The 20247-nt window shown below is 41.3% G+C and overlaps 1 protein-coding gene across 1 annotated transcript in view; it reads left to right on the plus strand.

The window, feature by feature from the left end:
* Window positions 1-20247, plus strand: part of col4a2 (collagen, type IV, alpha 2) — a 51376-nt gene that overhangs the window by 23901 nt on the left and 7228 nt on the right. Inside the window, exons 5-30 of the mRNA XM_061840818.1 lie at window positions 11985-12119; window positions 12208-12252; window positions 12318-12434; window positions 12512-12580; window positions 12668-12703; window positions 14495-14548; window positions 14677-14712; window positions 14802-14840; window positions 15104-15175; window positions 15263-15307; window positions 15390-15437; window positions 15526-15561; window positions 15635-15679; window positions 16621-16681; window positions 16807-16920; window positions 17168-17317; window positions 17403-17474; window positions 17566-17717; window positions 17785-17857; window positions 18064-18170; window positions 18252-18435; window positions 18813-18857; window positions 19116-19190; window positions 19294-19392; window positions 19464-19685; window positions 20071-20232. Coding sequence (XP_061696802.1) covers window positions 11985-12119; window positions 12208-12252; window positions 12318-12434; window positions 12512-12580; window positions 12668-12703; window positions 14495-14548; window positions 14677-14712; window positions 14802-14840; window positions 15104-15175; window positions 15263-15307; window positions 15390-15437; window positions 15526-15561; window positions 15635-15679; window positions 16621-16681; window positions 16807-16920; window positions 17168-17317; window positions 17403-17474; window positions 17566-17717; window positions 17785-17857; window positions 18064-18170; window positions 18252-18435; window positions 18813-18857; window positions 19116-19190; window positions 19294-19392; window positions 19464-19685; window positions 20071-20232 — 2293 coding nt within the window. The remainder of the gene's footprint in view (window positions 1-11984; window positions 12120-12207; window positions 12253-12317; window positions 12435-12511; window positions 12581-12667; window positions 12704-14494; window positions 14549-14676; window positions 14713-14801; window positions 14841-15103; window positions 15176-15262; window positions 15308-15389; window positions 15438-15525; window positions 15562-15634; window positions 15680-16620; window positions 16682-16806; window positions 16921-17167; window positions 17318-17402; window positions 17475-17565; window positions 17718-17784; window positions 17858-18063; window positions 18171-18251; window positions 18436-18812; window positions 18858-19115; window positions 19191-19293; window positions 19393-19463; window positions 19686-20070; window positions 20233-20247) is intronic.

A 20247-nucleotide genomic window follows, 5' to 3' on the forward strand; every position in this document is an offset into this window, starting at 1 on the left:
AATAAAAATAATGTAATTAAATAAAAAGATATAATACAACACTATTTGATTTTATTGTACTCATTGATTGAGCAAAATAATAATAATAAATGAATAAATAAATTAATTAGTTAAAAAATTATTTAAATAGTTAATTATAAAGACATAATACAAGACTATTTGGTTTTACTGTACTCACTGATTGAGCAAAATAAAAACATTTAAATAATACTACTAATAATAATAATATAATTAAATAAAAAGACATAATATGACACTATTTGGTTTTACTGTTCTCCTTGATTGAGCAAAATAATAATAATAATAATTAAAATAATAAATAAATTTATTAGTTAAATAATTACTTAAGTAGTTAATTATAAAGACATAATACAACAGTATTTGGTTTTATTGTACTCATTGATTGACCAAAATAATAATAATAATAATAATAAATGAATAAACAAATTAATTAGTTAAATAATTATTTAAATAGTTAATTATAAAGACATAATACAAGACTATTTGGTTTTACTGTACTCACTGATTGAGCAAAATAAAAACATTTAAATAATACTACTAATAATAATAATATAATTAAATAAAAAGACATAATATGACACTATTTGGTTTTACTGTTCTCCTTGATTGAGCAAAATAATAATAATAATAATTAAAATAATAAATAAATTTATTAGTTAAATAATTACTTAAGTAGTTAATTATAAAGACATAATACAACAGTATTTGGTTTTATTGTACTCATTGATTGAGCAAAATAATAATAATAATAATAATAAATGAATAAACAAATTAATTAGTTAAATAATTATTTAAATAGTTAATTATAAAGACATAATACAAGACTATTTGGTTTTACTGTACTCACTGATTGAGCAAAATAAAAACAATTAAATAATACTACTAATAATCATAATGTAATTAAATAAAAAGACATAATATGACACTATTTGGTTTTACTGTTCTCATTGATTGAGCAAAATAATAATAATAATAATAATTAAAATGAATAAATAAATTTATGAGTTAAATAATTACTTAAATAGTTAATGATAAAGACATAATACAACAGTATTTGGTTTTATTGTGCTCATTGATTGAGCAAAATAGTTCATCACCACTGCATGAATTAATAGTCCAGAAGACAGCAAAGTGTAGTCAGGTTGTTCTTTGGAAAAACACAGCCAGAAGCATAAAACATGTCTGGATGTATTTGTATAAGCAGAAATATGGCAGGCCTTTTTCACACGATGTTTTGGTGTCGATTACACATACGACAGGGACCGTAACGTGACACGTTGTAAATGCAATAACAGCGCGCTGATAGTGAAATTAGCATCATCGTCAACAATTTAGATTTATTGACCTTCCTGCTGGCCACACACCAAGTCAGCAGTCCAGGATTTGTCGAAATGTGCGTCCCCGGCCACGAGACGGCCGCCTTCTGGAAGCATCTCGTGCGCTTTCATCAGCAGCCAGAACACGCGGCGAAGACAAACACGGATGACAAAGACGAGGCGAAGACGCTCGAGAGTTTCGCTTTCCTTTCGGGGATTGCGTTGCAAGATAAGATCCGTTTCCATCTAAGCGGCGATTTATCCGGCAAAAAGGTCAATTTGCATCCTTACGGTCGCGTTTGGAAATAGGGTGACCGCGTGGGTCAAGCGCCGGGACGTAGCGAGTGGCGACGTGTAACGGTCAATGACGGGTGTCCTTCGGGCGGCAGGAGAAAGTCTCGCGGGTCGCACCGGGGCGACGCCATGTGTTCGCCATCAGGTGGTCACGTGAAACCCGCATCGAGGTGGCGGGGGGGGGGGGGGGCGCACGGGAAACCATTAACTCTTGTAAATACTTCGACACTTCCATTTTTCTCAGCCATGTTTACAACAGCCGCCTCGACGCAAGTAAAAGGTCAAACGCGTTTGAGTGTCAAGGCGGTAACGATTCCCCAACGCTTTCAATCCAAAACGAAGCTCGCTCAACAGATTCCTGCGTCCCAAAGAGGCAGTTACGCCGCCAGAAAACAACCGCGGGAGCCAAAATGCGACACACCCGCGATCAGACGCTCTACCCGGCGCGTTCGGGGCAACACCTCATTCGGGACCGCTCGCCGTTAGAATTTTTTTTTGGGGTTGTTTCTCACGCGCAGAGGCCGCAGCTGCGTCCTGTTTCGACACGCAGAGCTTGTCATTCCTCAGATCTGAGGCAAGAGCGCAGGTGTCCGGCCGACAGCGGGAAGTCAGGACGGTTCTCGGAGCCGCCCCTCCGGTCCGGCGCAGACGCTGGTCTTCGAACGCCCCATCGGTTTTGCAAACAGCGGTTCTCGCGTAAACCGGGGCTCGGGAAGGCCCACGTTTGCGAGTTTGTGAGAACCGAACAAAAACTAACAAGCCGTGATTGATGCATGTCATGTGCTGCGAAATCGTGCGTCCGCCTGTCAAAGGCGTCCTTCCGTTGCGGCGCCGTCGTATATTTGAAGTCTGCGCTCGTCCAACCGGGTCATCGACGTTTTTCTCCAGCTGCGGGGGTGGACATAGAACCCCCCCCCCCCCCCGTTGCAAAACACTCGTAGGTATCCAAACATCATCTGCTCTTGTTTATTTACTCGGCCTGTGTCTTTGTGACCCCCGACCCCCCCCCCCCCCACGCCAGCGAAACTGATCGCCTTTTTCTTCACGGACATCATGCAAAAAGGAAATGAGTTTGACAAAGTTCCGTCCAGAACAAAGTTGTACATGGGGTTGCGGATCTGTCACGTGGGACACAAATTCCTCCGGGGGTCACGTCCCCAGTCCCAAATGCAATTCAGTCCGATTCCGCTCATTTTGAGAACGCTGTTGACATTTCTTTCCGCTTGCTCGAATGAACGTTGACCTTTAAAGATGACGAGTCCAGCGGAACCTCCATCAGGATTTACGATCCAGAATTGAGTTTTGATATGATGATTAGTTTAAATTTAGATTATCATTAAACGGTGGTGCAGCTGGGAAAGCGTTGACCTCACAGTTCTGAGGACCCGGGTTCGATCCCAGCCTCCACCTGTGTGGAGCTTGCATGTTCTCCCCGTGCCTGCGTGGGTTTTCTCCGGGTGGGCACTCCGGTTTCCTCCCACATCCCCAAAAAAATGCAACATGAATTGCACACTTTAAATTGCCCGAAGGTGTGATTGCGAGTGTGGCTGTTTGACTCTCTGTGCCCTGCGATTGGCTGGCGACCGGTGCAGGGTGTCCTCCGCCTCCTGCCCGTTGACAGCTGGAATAGGCTTCAGCACTCCCCGCAACCCTCGTGAGGATAAGCGGCAAAGAAAATGGATGGATAGATGGATTATCGTTCAAAAATGTAAGGCCAGGGGTGAAGAATTTGCAAATGGTCAAGCGCAGATTGCTCCCGTTTTCATTTCTCGGCATTTTCTAGACCGACAAAATGCGCTTCCGGACATCTTGTTTACGTTTTGATTTTTATTTCTCCGGGGGAGGGTCAGAGTTCGGTACACAGGGCCATGTGATTCCCATCGTCTTCTCACTGGGCCCGTCCCAAAAACAACCACCCCAGGAGACGGTTCCCCGGGTCCAGATTCAATTTGCGGCATCGGACGGAGCGCGTTAATAATACACGTGCGTTTTCAGAATAACAAAAATGTAATCACACAAAAGCGGGATGTGGAGAAGGGGGGGGGGGAGTTCGGCCGGGGAGGGGCGGGCGGGGTGGGGGTCAGAGGTTTTCCGACAGATGTCACGGAGCCGGTTGAGACGACAGTAAATATGTCACGGAGAAACTCAAACGCACGTCCGTTTACACTTGTGTGAAAAATATGAAAAGGCAAATCGCAGTTTGCCGTCTCAAGAAGAAAAACGCGAGCCCGGCACGGAAAGAGGAGCTCAGAACATTCAAGTCGAGATTTCTCCATCGTGTGAAGCCCTTTTGTTTGGAGCCCCTAAAGGGACATTGAAAAAAATAATAACTTTGGCTCTCATTGTAATGAGTAATTAAAGTAATAGTAATAGTAATAGTATTCAAGGAACATTGAAAAAAAAATTCTAATTGTAATGAGTAACTTTCTCATTGTAATGAGTAACTTACTCATTGTAATGACTAATTAAAGGAATAGTAATAGTATTCAAGGGACATTGAAAAAAAATTTCTCATTGTAATGAGTAACTTTCTCATTGTAATGACTAATTAAAGGAATAGTAATAGTAGTCAAGGGACATTGAAAAAAAACTTGTTTCTCATTACAATGAGCAACTTTCTCATTCTAATGAGTCACACTCTCATGGTAATGAGTAATTAAAGTAATAATAGTTAAGGGACATTGAAAAAAAATAACGTGTCTCATGTAACGAGTAAGTTACTCATTACAATGAGAAAGTTACTCATTCTGAGTAACTTTCGTTGTAAATAGCAACTTACTCATTGTAATGACTAATTAAAGGAATAGTAATAGTATTCAAGGGACATTGAAAAAACATTTTCATTGTAATGAGTAACTTTGTCATTGTAATGAGTAACTTACTCATTGTAATGACTAATAAAGGAATAGTAATAGTAGTCAAGGGACATTGAAAAAAAAACTTGTTTCTCATTACAATGAGTAACTTTCTCATTCTAATGAGTCACTTTCTCATGGTAATGAGTAATTAAAGTAATAATAGTTAAGGGACATTGAAAAACAAAATAACTTGTGTCTCATGTAACGAGTAAGTTACTCATTCTGAGTAACTTTCGTTGTAAATAGCAACTTACTCATTGTAATGACTAATTAAAGTCATAGTAATAGTAGTCATGGGACAATGAAAAAAATAACTTGTTTCTCATTGGAATGAGTAACGTGTCTCATGTAACGAGTAAGTTACTCATTACAATGAGAAAGTTACTCATTCTGAGTAACTTTCGTTGTAAATAGCAACTTACTCATTGTAATGACTAATTAAAGGAATAGTAATAGTATTCAAGGACATTGAAAAAACATTTTCATTGTAATGAGTAACTTTCTCATTGTAATGAGTAACTTACTCATTGTAATGACTAATTAAAGGAATAGTAATAGTAGTCAAGGGACATTGAAAAAAAAACTTGTTTCTCATTACAATGAGTAACTTTCTCATTCTAATGAGTCACTTTCTCATGGTAATGAGTAATTAAAGTAATAATAGTTAAGGGACATTGAAAAAAAATAACTTGTGTCTCATGTAACGAGTAAGTTACTCATTCTGAGTAACTTTCGCTGTAAATAGCAACTTACTCATTGTAATGACTAATTAAAGTCATAGTAATAGTAGTCATGGGACAATGAAAAAAATAACTTGTTTCTCATTGGAATGAGTAACGTGTCTCATGTAACGAGTAAGTTACTCATTACAATGAGAAAGTTACTCATTCTGAGTAACTTTCGTTGTAAATAGCAACTTACTCATTGTAATGACTAATTAAAGGAATAGTAATAGTATTCAAGGGACATTGAAAAAACATTTTCATTGTAATGAGTAACTTTCTCATTGTAATGAGTAACTTACTCATTGTAATGACTAATTAAAGGAATAGTAATAGTAGTCAAGGGACATTGAAAAAAAAACTTGTTTCTCATTACAATGAGTAACTTTCTCATTCTAATGAGTCACTTTCTCATGGTAATGAGTAATTAAAGTAATAATAGTTAAGGGACATTGAAAAAAAATAACTTGTGTCTCATGTAACGAGTAAGTTACTCATTCTGAGTAACTTTCGTTGTAAATAGCAACTTACTCATTGTAATGACTAATTAAAGTCATAGTAATAGTAGTCATGGGACAATGAAAAAAATAACTTGTTTCTCATTGGAATGAGTAACTCACTCAATACAATGACTGAGTAACTTTCTCATTTTAATGAGTAACTTTCTCATTGTAATTAGTAATTTACTCATTGTAATGAGTAACTTTTTGTAATGAGTAAAGTAATAATAATAATAGTCAAGGGACATTGAAAAACAAAATAACTTGTTTCTCATTGTAACGAGTAAATTGTTCATTCTAATGGGTAACTTTCTCATTGTTATAAGTAAGTTACTCATTGCAATTAGTAATTAAAGTGATAGTGCAGGGACATTGGAAAAAAAAACTTGTCATTGTCATGAGTAACTTACTCATTATAATGAGTAATTAAATTAATAATAATAGTAGTCATTACAATGAGTAAGTTACTCATGACAATGAGAAACAAGTTGTTGTTTTTTTTTTTTTCAATGTCCCTTTGGGGGCTCCGTACTTTTGCCTTAGATTTCGAGTTTTGGGGGGTTTGTGTAAGCGACAACTTTTAGTGTACTACTTCATCCACGAGAGGTCAGCAAAGGCAAAATATGCTAGCAATGTTACAATACCCACAATCATATGAAAACAAGAGTAAATAGTATCGTGTATATACTGCATGTTATGAGCAATAGAACTTCTTATCACTGCATTATATATTAACAAGGTTTACTCCAATTAGAATGTGTTAAAATATAGCAATTTGATAAATAAATATGACACTGACTTGCTTGCCACTTCATTAGGTACGGCAACACCTGCACGACTAGCGACATTCTTAAATAAAAAATAAATACATTACAGGGAGAAATTTGACTGGCAATATTTTGTTAGTTAGCATTTCACAATAAGACAAAATAATCTGTTTTAAAAATGTGTCTGAATCTCATTATATTGTTTTTATATTGTCATGTGTTAAAGTCCGTTTTTAAAAAAAAATGTGACCAAAACAGCAGATTTTTGCAAAAAGGTCCACGGAATCGTGTGACTCAAGTCCAAATATTGCAATATTTTGAAATCAACACAAATAATAAATATTCGTGGAATATTTCAAGCAAAAGCGAGCGTTGTTGTGTTTGTCAACGCCGACCTTTTGATGCCCGACACCCGCGGTGGGCGAGATGGAGGTGTACCTAATGAGGCGTCTCGTCCTTTGTGGGGGGGGGGGGTCGGGGGAGGGGGGGGGTCCTTTCACAGTGGCACCTTGAGGTCAGGGGCGCCTTTTCTTCTCATACATCTGCGCGAAAAATAAAAAAAAAAAAGTCAAACATCATTGCAGGTGCACAATTGACAAACTTTGTTGACGACTTTATGAAGGATTTTTTTCAAACGTCAGCGTCCAATCGTTGCACACCTCGCACGGCGTTACCGGGACCAGTCTGTTAGTGTGCGTGTGCATGCGTGTGTGTCTATGTGTCATTTCACGCTTTCCAAACGACGTGAGGAGTGATTGGATGAAAAACAGACGCCAGTTACCAGACCAGCATGGGAAACTATTTTGCTTTTTTTTTTTTTTTTTTTTTTTTTACTCCATTATGATCCCTATGCTTTTTTTTTGGGGGGGGGGTCTTTTTGTTTAACGAGGTTCATTATTTCTGTTCTTTACTGTCTTAAATATGATAATTCGTGAGTACGAGGGGGTTAATCACGACTTAATTTGTGCACAATATATGTATTTTATACAAATTGAAATGGCACACGTCGTAAATATCAATAACGAGAACAAGGGGCGTCAAACCCATTTTTGTTGCAGTTATGGTTTCTTCCCTCGGAGGGTCGGTTTCCCCGTAAAGATCTTCTCGGTATAATCGCCTCATCGTATTTGTGCGGGAAATTTAGAAACTCCTTTTGGAATCAGAATTCAAGGGCTCTGTTCATGTTTGATAACACGAAAAAAATGCTTGTGTTGCAAAGTTATCATTTATGATGTCTGACAACTTGAAATTTCGGGACAGATTTTCACCTTGAATTTGACACCAGTGAACTAGAATAACGCTTTGATTTAAAAAAGGATAGATAGATAGATAGATAGATAGATAGATAGATAGATAGATAGATAGATAGATAGATAGATAGATAGATAGATAGATAGATAGATAGATAGATAGATAGATAGATAGATAGATAGATAGATAGATAGATAGATAGATAATGTGGGTGGGTGGATGGATAGAGAAAGAAGAAAGAAAGAAGAAAGAAAGAAAGAAGACAGACAGACAGACAGACAGACAGAAGACAGATAGACAGATAGACAGATAGACAGATACACAGATAGATAGATAGAATAGATAGATAGATAGATAGATAGATGATAGATAGATAGATAGATAGATAGATAGATAGATAGATAGATAGATAGATAGATAGATAGATAGATAGATAGATAGATAATGTGGGTGGGTGGATGGATAGAGAAAGAAAGAAAGAAAGAAAGAAAGAAAGAAAGAAAGACAGACAGACAGACAGACAGACAGACAGACAGATAGACAGATAGACAGATAGACAGATACACAGATAGATAGATAGATAGATAGATAGATAGATAGATAGATAGATAGATAGATAGATAGATAGATAGATAGATAGATAGATAGATAGATAGATAGATAGATAGATAGATAGATAATGTGGGTGGGTGGATGGATAGAGAAAGAAAGAAGAAAGAAAGAAAGAAAGAAAGACAGACAGACAGACAGACAGACAGACAGACAGACAGACAGACAGACAGACAGACAGACAGACAGATAGACAGATAGACAGATACACAGATAGATAGATAGATAGATAGATAGATAGATAGATAGATAGATAGATAGATAGATAGATAGATAGATAGATAGATAGATAGATAGATAGATAGACAGACAGACAGACAGATAGACAGATAGATAGATAGATAGATAGATAGATAGATAGATAGATAGATAGATAGATAGATAGATAGATAGATAGATAGATAGATAGATAGATAGATAGATAGATAGATAGAGTAGAAGAATGGATTTTTTTCTCCTCAAATTGTCCAGCTAAAATCCATTTCTGTTTGTATTATTCATTGAGCTCATTCAATATTGATGAATTCCGATTCCTTGACATTAATAAAATCTTTAAATGTTAAATATTTTTACATATAAATTGAACTCTTGTTTATTTGACTAAACGGTGAAATAGTTCGGATGAATTCCATTATAAATGATACGACCCCTAACGGCTTGTCCTCGTATCATTTATAAGGACATTTATTTATTTTTTATATTTTTAGATATTTTATTATTATTATTATTAGTAGTAGTAGTAGTAGTATTTATTTATTTATTTGTTTGTTTGTTTATTGATTGATTATTTGTATATTTTTACATTTATAAGGACAAAGAAAAGAAAAAGAAGAATCATACTTGCGATGTTTTTACATATTTGACCTACACATTCACCAATGAATGTTAAAAAATGTAATAGAGTATTTGTCCTCCCGTGATTCCAGGGCTTGTATCCATCACCGTCATACAAAAAAATAATGCCCATCATACGGAAACATGTCACGATCTTGCGATAACATTGCTGTCAAAATTGAATATTTTTTATATAGCATGGAAGAATTTCTTTCTGCATCCTTACCTTAACATTCCCTCGAGAAATGTTATATAATATATATATATATATGTATATATGTTTACATAAGAGAATATTAACACCCCCGCTCACCTCACACCTCTCTCACAAATTGGAGCAAACCTATTATCATTAAAAAAAAAAACAAAAAAAAAAAGTGAGTTATGTCGCTCAATCTTGGCCGGACGCGAGTTGGCGACTGCATCGTGCGGCATCCTGCGAGGGGGACTTTTACAATAAACAATAGCGCGCACATCTGTTCCTTCGCAAATTGATTCGCCACATTCATAACTGACCGTTGGCGGTCCGACGATGACAAATAGAAGGAAAAACACATCAGCGCAAACATTTCGCCCAATTAAGATGATTTTAGAAACAGATTTGAAGACTAAAGCGGCACGGTGGAGCAGCTGGAAAGTGTGGGACTCGCAGTTTTGAGGAGCCGGGTTCAATCCCGGCCCCGCCTATGTGGAGTTTGCATGTTCTCCCCGTGCCTGCGTGGCTTTTCTCCGGGTGGGCACTCCGGTTTCCTCCCAACATTAATTGGACCCTCTAAATTGCCCCTAGGTGTGATTGGTTGTTTGTCTCCATGTGCCCTGCGATTGGCTGGCGACCGGTTCAAGGTGTACCCGGCCTCCTGCCCGTTGACAGCTGGGATAGGCTCCGGCACTCCCCGCGACCCTCGTGAGGATAGGCGGCAGGGAAAACGGATGGATGAAACTGATGGCCACGAGCGCTTCCAAAGACTTGCACTGCAGGTCTGGGGAATCCCTGTTGCTCGGGCGCCCCCTGCAGGTCGACTTTATTTGGACAGGAATATGAGGAGCTGCGGGCGCCATATTGAGGCCAGACCAACGCGACGGACCCATTACAAAAGCAAAAAAAACGGCGTTTTGCTGTTAATTACAGACACTACTTTTCATTCGGTGGATTGAAAAAGTCTACACACCCCTGTTCAAATGTCAGGTTTTTGTTATGTTCGAAATAAAAACGAGACCAAGATAAAGATAACGTGAGCCTTGACCTGCGCTACGCAGTTGGAACAAAATTAATAATGAGACCAAGTTCTAATGAACCGATGAAACAGTGCGGTTGCATAAGTGTGCACACCCTCTGGTAATTGGAAACATGCCTGTGCTCCAAATTACCGATATATCTTTTTCGCCGCGCGTGTTTGGGAGACAAAACCAAGCTCGGTATGTTTGGCACAAACACGCCAGTGCTCATCAGTAAAAGGAACACTTTACCGTCAGGCATGAAGCTTGCAGCATCCTGCGTTGAGGCTGATTCTCCTCTGGGGCAAGCGGGGCCTGCCACAAAATGGAGGGAATTATGAATACTTCAAATTATTAGTCACTGTTTAAAAAAAAAAAGGAAACATTTGACAAGAATAGCTGAACTTAATTTGGAACTGTGACACACAATTCATTGGCAGGCGATTTGCCCGTCCGTGGCTGTTTTTGTCTCTTCTCACAGGAACATACTGAGCCCCCCCCACCCCCGACCTCTGCGGTCGTCGCCGGTTGACCTTTTTGACTGTCAGACCAGGCAAACAACGACGTTCCCATGATATCACTCACCACAAGTTTCTCAACCATTTGCAAAGTCATAAACTTGCTCCCCCCCCCCCCCCCACACACACACACACAAGTCCAACCAGTGAGACAAAAAGTGGAATGCAAGAAGAATGTTGTTCTTTTAAAAAAAAAAAAAAACATAAAAAAAACCTTTGTACTTTCCTTTCTATCCTCGTGGCGATTTTTGCTCTTCAGTAGTTTCCATGAGGGGTGAGGACAGGGGGGTAGTTGCTGTAGTAACAAAATCTTACCGCGAGATGGCGAAAAAGAAGTTGAAATTCTCACATGAGAGCTCACATGAATGAAAGAAATGAAATATTGATAAGTTGGTCAAACTGATTAATGTATCATTTCAACGCAAGGATTTCATTTAATTTCTAATGAAATTTTCGTGGAAGAAAATGAACATTAAATGAAGACTAATTAATTATACATACGTTTTTAGAATACGGCCTGAAGATTTTTTTCAAGATGGCCAGACATGAGGAAAAAAAATTATATATGTATACATAGATAGATAGATAGATAGATAGATAATTTTAGCTCAATTGAATCGAAAAAAAATAAAAAGATAAACTGAAGTGATCATGAAACTATCCTGAAATCTAAGTAAATGAATCATAACGTACAAATGTTTTAATTTTTCACCTTCTTAGTTTTATGTTAATTCTGTATGTTTTTGAGTGCTGTACTTATTTATTTGCTTGTTTATTTATTTATCTATTTGTGATTTAATTTATTTATTATGTGAATGTTATTTATTATACATTTTTATTTTTTATTTGTATTTATTTATTATTTTATTTGATGTTTTTATTATTTATTTGCTTATTTATCTTGGGGGAAAAATGTGTTTTGAAGCTGCACATTTGTAGTCCTGATCTTAAAAATATTATCTTAGCTCTCATTCAGCTCAAAACAATCGTTGAAATATTTGACGGCTGGACTCCGTCGTGTTCTACCGCTGGATATTTAAACAGATTTTTTTTTTCATGATCCCTCCCATGATCATCAGGGTCAACACGGGCCTGTCGGCCCCCAAGGCATCCCGGGGCCCCCGGGGAGACCGGGCGATCCGGGCATCCAAGGCCCAAAGGGGCACAAAGGCGATTCTGGACGTAGCGGCATCATTGGGCCCAAAGGAAACACGGTAACGTCTCCATCGACTGCTCGGAATGCTTTGAAAAACAAAAAAATTGTGCATCTGCTCATTTCACGCTGAATTCATTTTTCTTCAGGGAATGAGTGGCATAAGCGGCTTCCCCGGAAGCAACGGAATTCCGGTGGGTCGTTTGTTTCCTCTGCAGACAAGAAATACATTTTTTGAAGCGGCCATTCATTTCTTTAGGGCCACCCGGGACATCCGGGACCCCGAGGGAAGCCGGGAGCGGACGGCTGTAACGGGACGGCGGGAGACTCCGGCATCCCGGGTCAAACGGGCCGGAAAGGAGCACCCGGTTTTCCTGTAGGCCGGACCGAACCGCCGCGGATGATTTGATGCCATCTTGCAAAATTGCGCCTGATTTTTGCGTTTGGCTTCAGGGGCAAGCGGGCAGGAAGGGGGAGAAGGGCGACACCTTGGATGTGACCGTCTACATGCAGAGATTCAGGGTGAAGACGTTTGCGCGTGAATCTTTTGGACGCTGAGCTCCGCATCTCGTTTCGCTCAAATTCATATTTTGGATCATCTCTCCGCAGGGAGACCCGGGCACACCGGGACTCAATGGACTACTAGTAAGACATCACTGCTGTAGTCGGATGAATGACTGATGATATTTTACTTCAAGGGGACCGGATTTTAACGTAGACCCCATCATCATGTATATTACCAGCTTTTGTTTGATCTTTTTGCGTCACATAACAGTTTTTTTTTTTTTTTTAAACCTTCCTCTGTGATATCTTCGTATTTTACATGAAGTTTGAGTCCTTCGGTCGAACAGGAAAGAATTTCTAAAGAGTAGAGAGAGACAAAGACAAAACACTAACTTTAAACAGAATGAGAAAACAAAAATCATTCCATATCCGCAAAAAAAGTAACATTAAATATGGATGTCACACAAGACTGTAGCGCTACACCTTGTGAAGGAAGAACAGGACAAGATAGGACAGGACAGGGACAGGAGAAGAAGCATACAAGACAAGGATCGTCGACCCGGCTATGGGGCTCGTGCACCTACGTCATCAAATCATGTGACTTTTGTTTACGTCGCCATATTGCCGGTCAAGCTAAGCATTGCTCAATGCTAAATCGGTTGGAGACGGCGCGGAAATATGTCTTGTAGGACGATGCCCAGTCTTGTCCGATACCGTCAGACATTTAGAAGGTGAAAATAAACGACGGTACGTGGAAAAATTTGATAAACTCGGAATAGAGGACCCGTATATAATGCTGAAATCGATGTTTTCTCCAATAAGAAATTGGACTGTTAATTCGCTTCCGCTTGTCAAGGACAACTGGATCTGCGTAAAAATGCATTGTTTTGAAATGAGTCCAATGTGTATTTAAAAAAAATAAAATAAACTGTTGGGATAGGCTTCAGCCACGAACACGGATGCGTGTTGCGGCCACACATTAACCTATGTAAACATCTCTGTGACTGACAGTTGATTTTCTTTTTTTTTTTTTTTTTTTTTACATATGCATTGGACTCATTTGAGAACAATGCATGTTAAAAAAAAAAAAAATACATCTGTCGTGGGAGGTTTACCGAAGTTTAATGTGTGGCCGCCACACGCTTCCGTGAAAGTTGAAAGTTGTTTGTTTTTAAACGCATTGTTCTCAAATGAACCAACTTGGCATCATAAACATTTTTTGGTAATTTGAGATTGAGAAGAATAATTCCTCCCTGAAGTGAAGTGATCGCTACACAGTCGTGTGTATTTGGTTTGGCACCATCCATCACGTTTAATTGTCGATCTGTTCCGCCGGTATTCCATAAAATGATCTCTTCAAACATTTGTCTTGTCTGTTGTGACAACCAACAGCGCAACAAGTCTCAGGCATTGTGAATATTTGCACCGGTTCAATGTCCCCCCCACAATGTCGAGCAGGTCGGTTTGACCTGCAATATGGCGCCGTGAAAATGGTGACGTCACATGCACGAGCTCTGTACAAGTCAATTCACATCGTTGTGCATGCCGATAGACTGACAGAAACGTCCTATTATTGCTGTGCCCGCAACGCGGAGGCGAAAGGCCAAACTCACTCAATCAAGGACTGAACCAGGACCAGGGGTCCACTGGAGAGTAACCCTGTGGACAGGACAAATCCGAGGACACGCCGAGGGACTCGGGGCGGTTCGCCGGCCCCTCCGATGCACCCCGACAACTGACCAGCTAGTGGTAACCGGAGGGAACCAACGCACTTTTCCAGATCAAAAATGGCCCTTTAGCACAAACGTTTGAATTGTGTTGCCGCTCCACTTATTATTATTATTATTGTTATTCTGCAGCTACGCAGCAGTGAAGCCACTTGTAGACTTGCCTGTTGACTGACTGTATTGTGAATTTTTGTTTTTCAAACAGGGTCCTCCTGGTAACAGAGGATGGCAGGGAAACCCGGGCATCCCAGGACCAAAGGTAATTATAATGAATCATTATTTCCATTATATTTATTGTGTATAATTATAATATGCATGCACTTCCGGGCATTTCATTTTTTCTGGCTTCTCATATGCAAGTGTTAAAATGTGTGTTTCGTCTTCAAGGGTCCACCGGGGCCCCCGGGTCCTCCCGGAACGAAGGTAAGTCCGACTTCAATTTGCACGTGGACGACCTTTGACCCTCCGTTTCACGCATTTCGTTCCGCTCGTTGTGTTTTGTGCACACGCAGGGCGTGACGAACGTGATCAAGGGGATGAAGGGCGACCAGGTTGGTGAGGGCCTCCCGCAAATCCATCCTTCGCATAATTCACACGTCGCAAATAGTAACTTTGACGAGATGAAAAAGTAGCGTATAGGGAAATGCGCCTTACTTACAAAAAAAAAGAAATAATAAAAATACAGGGGACTCTCTGCAGTTGAGTAATTAACAGACCCTGGACATTAATTATTGGGGAAAAAACACGGCGGGTTCATTTACTATTTGGGTGATTTTTTTTTTTTTTTTTTTGCATTGTTTTTCTTGCACCCCAGGGGGAGATCGGACCCCCGGGACCTCCGGGAAACTCGACTCACCCCCACAGTCAGCTCTCTTTCGGACCGTTGGTGCGTACACGTGCTTCGCTTTCATTCCCCCGCCTGAAAGAAATCCGTCTCCATGGTTAAGGTGTGAGAATTTCCACGTTGTTTTAGGGCCCACCTGGACCGAAGGGTTTTAAAGGAGAAAGCGGCGATCCGGTAGGTGGTGGCTGATTCCTCCGGTTCTCCACTCCTCTCATTTTATGACCTAAAGGCTTCGTTATTCTTGCTTCATTCACAGGCCGACAACAGAGGAGAAACCGGAATCATGGGGTTCCCCGGATCTCGGGTGAGCACACTTCTGCGGATTCCGGTCAGACTTGTTCCAGGCCTGAACTTGATTTTCTCTTTATTATGTGCAACGGATGCTCCGCTAGGGTCCACCTGGTACACCCGGGAGGCCTGGACCACGGGTACGCTTGCATCAACATCACCCTCTCTGATGAGGCCTCGCGTTACATTGTTATAAACGAGTCTCTCTTTCAGGGGGACGCGGGGGAGCAAGGACTAATAGGCAGAGATGGTCCAAAGGTAAACGTTTTCACCATTACCGGGAAATTTAACGTTAAACTACATGATTCAACATTTTTTTTTAAATTAGCTGTTATGAACCAGCAGCACGGGGGCGGACCCAAATGCAGGACTCCCAGGCAAAGGCATAATGTTCAGAGTGGTTTTATTCCCAACTGAGGTCAGACGCAGTTTAAGCAGTCCAAGAAGGCAGAGGCACAAAAACGCTAGGCTGGAAGCTAGGTCCAAAAACATGAAACGAGGTCCGATGGCTACGAGGCAAAACTTGGAAACTTGAACAAAAATGTGACTATGACTACGGTGGCACTGGCTTACTGTGACAAAGGATTGCTCTACACTAACTTTCGCACAGTAGCGGAGTATCCCAGAATGCAGTGAAGTACGCGCAACGAACTGGCAAATGCCGATGACACATTTATCATTTGAGTACTTAGTTCATTAGTGTCGCAGTGGCCTGGCCACGCCCCCTCACAGGAAGCGCCGCCTACGGCAGTGGCCAAACCATGCGCATGACATTAGCACAGCACAATTCTGTGTAAAATAACCCAAAACTGCATTTTCAAATAATGATGTAGCATCCACTGGAGAGATCGCTAGGGAACCAACCATGTATTTGAGCCTCTTTGACTGTGGAAAATTAAAAATAAGTACAATAATTTGTACGAACTGCAAAGTGTGACTGCAACATTGCAATTTAAGAAATTTTAGATGGACGAGCAATAAAGACGAAATAAGTTTTCTTCAGGCCGCGGTTGAGTGGAACTGGAACAATAGCACCTCTGCTGGTTGCAGCCGAGAAATTCAACACACATCAACTACGCACACATGCAACCACATTTTTAATAATCATTTAATGCGCTTAACGTGACGACTGTCCCTAAAACATACCAAATTCTAGATACTTGTTTGTAGTGAATACACGTGTTGTTGTGCTAATTTAGGGTGTGAGGGGAGAGGCGGGGGAACTGATTTCTTCAGGATCGTGGCCCTGGTCTTCATCAGGTATGTTCATTAATTTGCGGGAGAGAGGGTGATCATGTTTGAGATGTCTGAATATTGATTATTTAATTTTTTTTTTTTTTAATATCCCAGATGTTAATCATGTGGGGTTTTTTTTCACCTTTCAGCTGGTGCCCGTGGTTCACCCGGTGAGGAGGGACCCCAAGGGGAGAGGGGCCCGGTCGGCGATCAAGGCATTCCTGGACCACCGGGACGGCCCCCGTCGTACACACAGCAACAAGGTTTGTGCTACCAGTCAAAGAAATAAAGATCACATTCGTGCTTGACCAACGAGTCACGATAAAAGTTATGGATATTGTTCTAAGTTACGATGAAAATCCTTACGCATTACCAATCCAAAAATCAGTGATTTAAAAAAAAAAATAAAATAGTGATAGTTGTGTAAACAAACCTCGATATGAGGAACGACACAATCTCGGGAATCGAAAGTTCAACTAACCGTTCTTAACTCTTCCTTTGGTCGATCAGTGTTTGATTACGGCGGGCCATTCGGAAGAAAGGGGGAGTCAGGAGAGAAGGGCCAACAGGGGGACCGAGGAAGTCCTGCGGCCAGCGCAGGACCACCGGGCAACCCCGGTCGCCCAGGTGCCAGAGGTCCTCCGGGCCCCAAAGGATCATGTGAGTAAAGGATTAGCCAACATGTGTCGGTACTTTTAAAATAGATAAATGTTAAATGTCCGTTGTTTCTGCCTGATGTATCAAGGGGAAGAGTTCTTCAAGGGGTCTCCTGGAATTAGAGGAAGGCCTGGAAATGCAGGTTTCAAAGGAGTCAAAGGTGCGGTTTTGATTCATTTTGCAAAAAGAAAAAAAAGCAGTTTTAAAAGTTGATTCTTTAAGTTAAGGTGAATTTGTTGTTGCGTCAACAGGTGATCACGGGCAATGTGAATGCGCCGTTAACAACTCCCCACCGGGGCCGCCGGGGCCGGTTGGGGACACCGGTGAGCCTGGGATGATGGGAGAGTTTGGACCTGAAGGTGACGCTGGAGACCCGGGACCCTCAGGAGTGGATGGATTGCCGGTAAGAATCCTCAGACATCGATTTAGTTCCAACTCACTTGCCGTGATGGTATGTTGTGTCCTTGCAGGGAAGTCCGGGGGTCATTGGTGAGCCAGGTCCAAGAGGCAGAAAAGGAGACACGGCTGTGGCCACGCAGAAAGGTGCGCTTCACCCATTTGATTCTTGGACCATACCCCGTCCAAGCATTCTATATTTACCTCACCCAAATGGTGACATGAGGAAGAACTCGCAACATTGCCCATACTAATGCAACGTGGACTGTTTTTTGTTTCTTCAGTCGGTGCTATCGTTCCTTTCTCAAGCGAGCCACCACCCTGCATAATCATAATCAATATCATGTCCACAGGCTATCGTGGCGACCCTGGAATTTCGGGGCAAGACGGTGAACTGGGAAAGCCCGGATTTCCAGGCCGAGACGGTGTGCCTGGGTTTCCTGGGACTCGTGGTCTTCCTGTAAGCCCAGTCGTCTGTTCCTAAAATAATCCTCAATCGTCTCCTTAGGACGCAGATATTAAATGTTGCTCATGGGAACAGGGAGATGATTCCAGAGGAGAGGTAGGAGAAAAAGGTTCTCCTGGTGTACCAGGACGAGCTGGAGAACCTGGACTTAGGGGAGAGCCAGGTCCAGATGTTGATGGTATCAAAGGCCAGCCCGGTTTACCCGGTGATGCCGGTCTGGACGGTTATCCGGGAGTCCCAGGAACACCCGGTAGCCCAGGTAAGAGGCAACTGATTGACTCAATGACACGGACGCTGCTTTGTTGAATTTGTTGCCTTCATCTAATTTTCTTTTTACTAAGTCTTTTTTTTTTTAAATCCTCATATAAGTGCTTCTCATTCATTTTTGCATTGGATTTGAAAAAAGTATTCATGGCTTTGGAACTCAAAACAAGGGCGCATGATGCCAAAGTTTTACTCCAATACTGTTGTTTCTCCTTCTGTGCTTCCAGTTGACGACTTTTGTCGCAGGGCCTCGCAAGCCGTCAAACCCGCTCGGGCTGAGCTTGTTTGAAAAATAATGCTCGTGCTTTTTGAATAACTCTCGTACCGAATGCCTCTCTCGTTCTGTCTGTCTGTCTCTCTCGTGACTGAAAGGTGGCTGTAGTCCGACGGGAGCTGAAGAGCAATGGGATGTAACAGGTAGCAGGCATAATAATGGTTTTAAGCCTCTTTGTTGCTTTGCCTTCTGTGCATGATTCTCGCCAGAATTGAACCGCATTCAATTTGATGTGAAAGTCCAACTTTGGGAGTAGTAAACATGATTGATACTGCATCTGTAATCACAATCCACGCTGGGCACCGGACAAAGTCACCAGATTTTTATTTCAATGTAAAAGTTACTTCGGTACGTAACCATGCTAATATCGCTAATTGAGGCAATTATTATTTTCTCTTTAGGTCCTTGTGGCACTTTCCCAGGACCTCCTGGCCTGCCTGGTTCTTCTGGACCCAGAGGAGTAGCTGGTCTTGCAGGTAAAGGAGGAATAGCGTTGATATGGTCTTTCTTTTTAGCAACTAGTTAGCGTGAATTACATTTGTTTTTTTTTTTGTTTTTTTTTAAATCATCAATTATTAGGTCTTCCAGGTGAAAAGGGTCTGCCAGGTCTGTTTGGACTACCAGGAGATAAAGGAGAAAGAGGAGACAACGGACCTGGTGGTCAATCTGGACTACCGGGTAAACCATCATGGCTACGGTTTACTACCTAACCATATGGTTCTATTAACCCGAATGGTCCCTCATGACAGGTTTTCCTGGGCCCCGCGGTGATTTGGGCCTGCCCGGCAGCAAAGGGTCTGTTGGATCCCCAGGTGTGCCTGGGCGGCTCGGACGGAATGGAGCACCCGGGGATAAAGGTGTCCACGGGGAAATATTGGGCGCATTCCAAGGACCCCCTGGCGATCCTGGACCGCATGGGCTTCAAGGGAGCAAGGGTTTCGCTGGAGATCAGGGAGAACGAGGTTATCCGGGTAAGATAGATTTTAAAATATATCATACATCACACAGTGACACTTTTACTTTTTTCTATTAATACCCATAAAGGAATCATTTCACAAAAGTAATAGTACCTTATTTCTTCCGTTGCCTCTGACATAAGTGAAATATTTGCAGGTAGACACCAAGTCTTCCTCACTGCCTTTCTTACAAAACAGTGAAACAAGAATAAGACAAACAAACCCAGCTTTGATAGGCAGCGTGAAAGCGGCTTTTGTGCCTCAATTCCATGTTGGTGCCATTTCTATATGGCAGCAAAAATAAAAATTGGGAATATGCAGCAGAGGGCTGCAATTTTGGGACAACCTTTGTTGTTGTTTTCTTTTTAATTGACATTTCTGTATCTGCTTGTCACCCCAGGAATGGCGGGCATGCCTGGTATGATTGGCTCTAAAGGCAACAGTGGCCCTCCAGGCCTGCAGGGGGCGGAAGGAAGCCCTGGACCACCAGGCAATTTTGGCTACCCTGGTGATCCTGGCACAGCCGGTCCACCGGGGCCGCTGGGTGACGTGGGACAACCAGGTGACACCCTGTCCG

Source organism: Syngnathoides biaculeatus, chromosome 14 (genome assembly GCF_019802595.1).
Source record: "Syngnathoides biaculeatus isolate LvHL_M chromosome 14, ASM1980259v1, whole genome shotgun sequence".
NCBI classification, from domain to species: domain Eukaryota; kingdom Metazoa; phylum Chordata; class Actinopteri; order Syngnathiformes; family Syngnathidae; genus Syngnathoides; species Syngnathoides biaculeatus.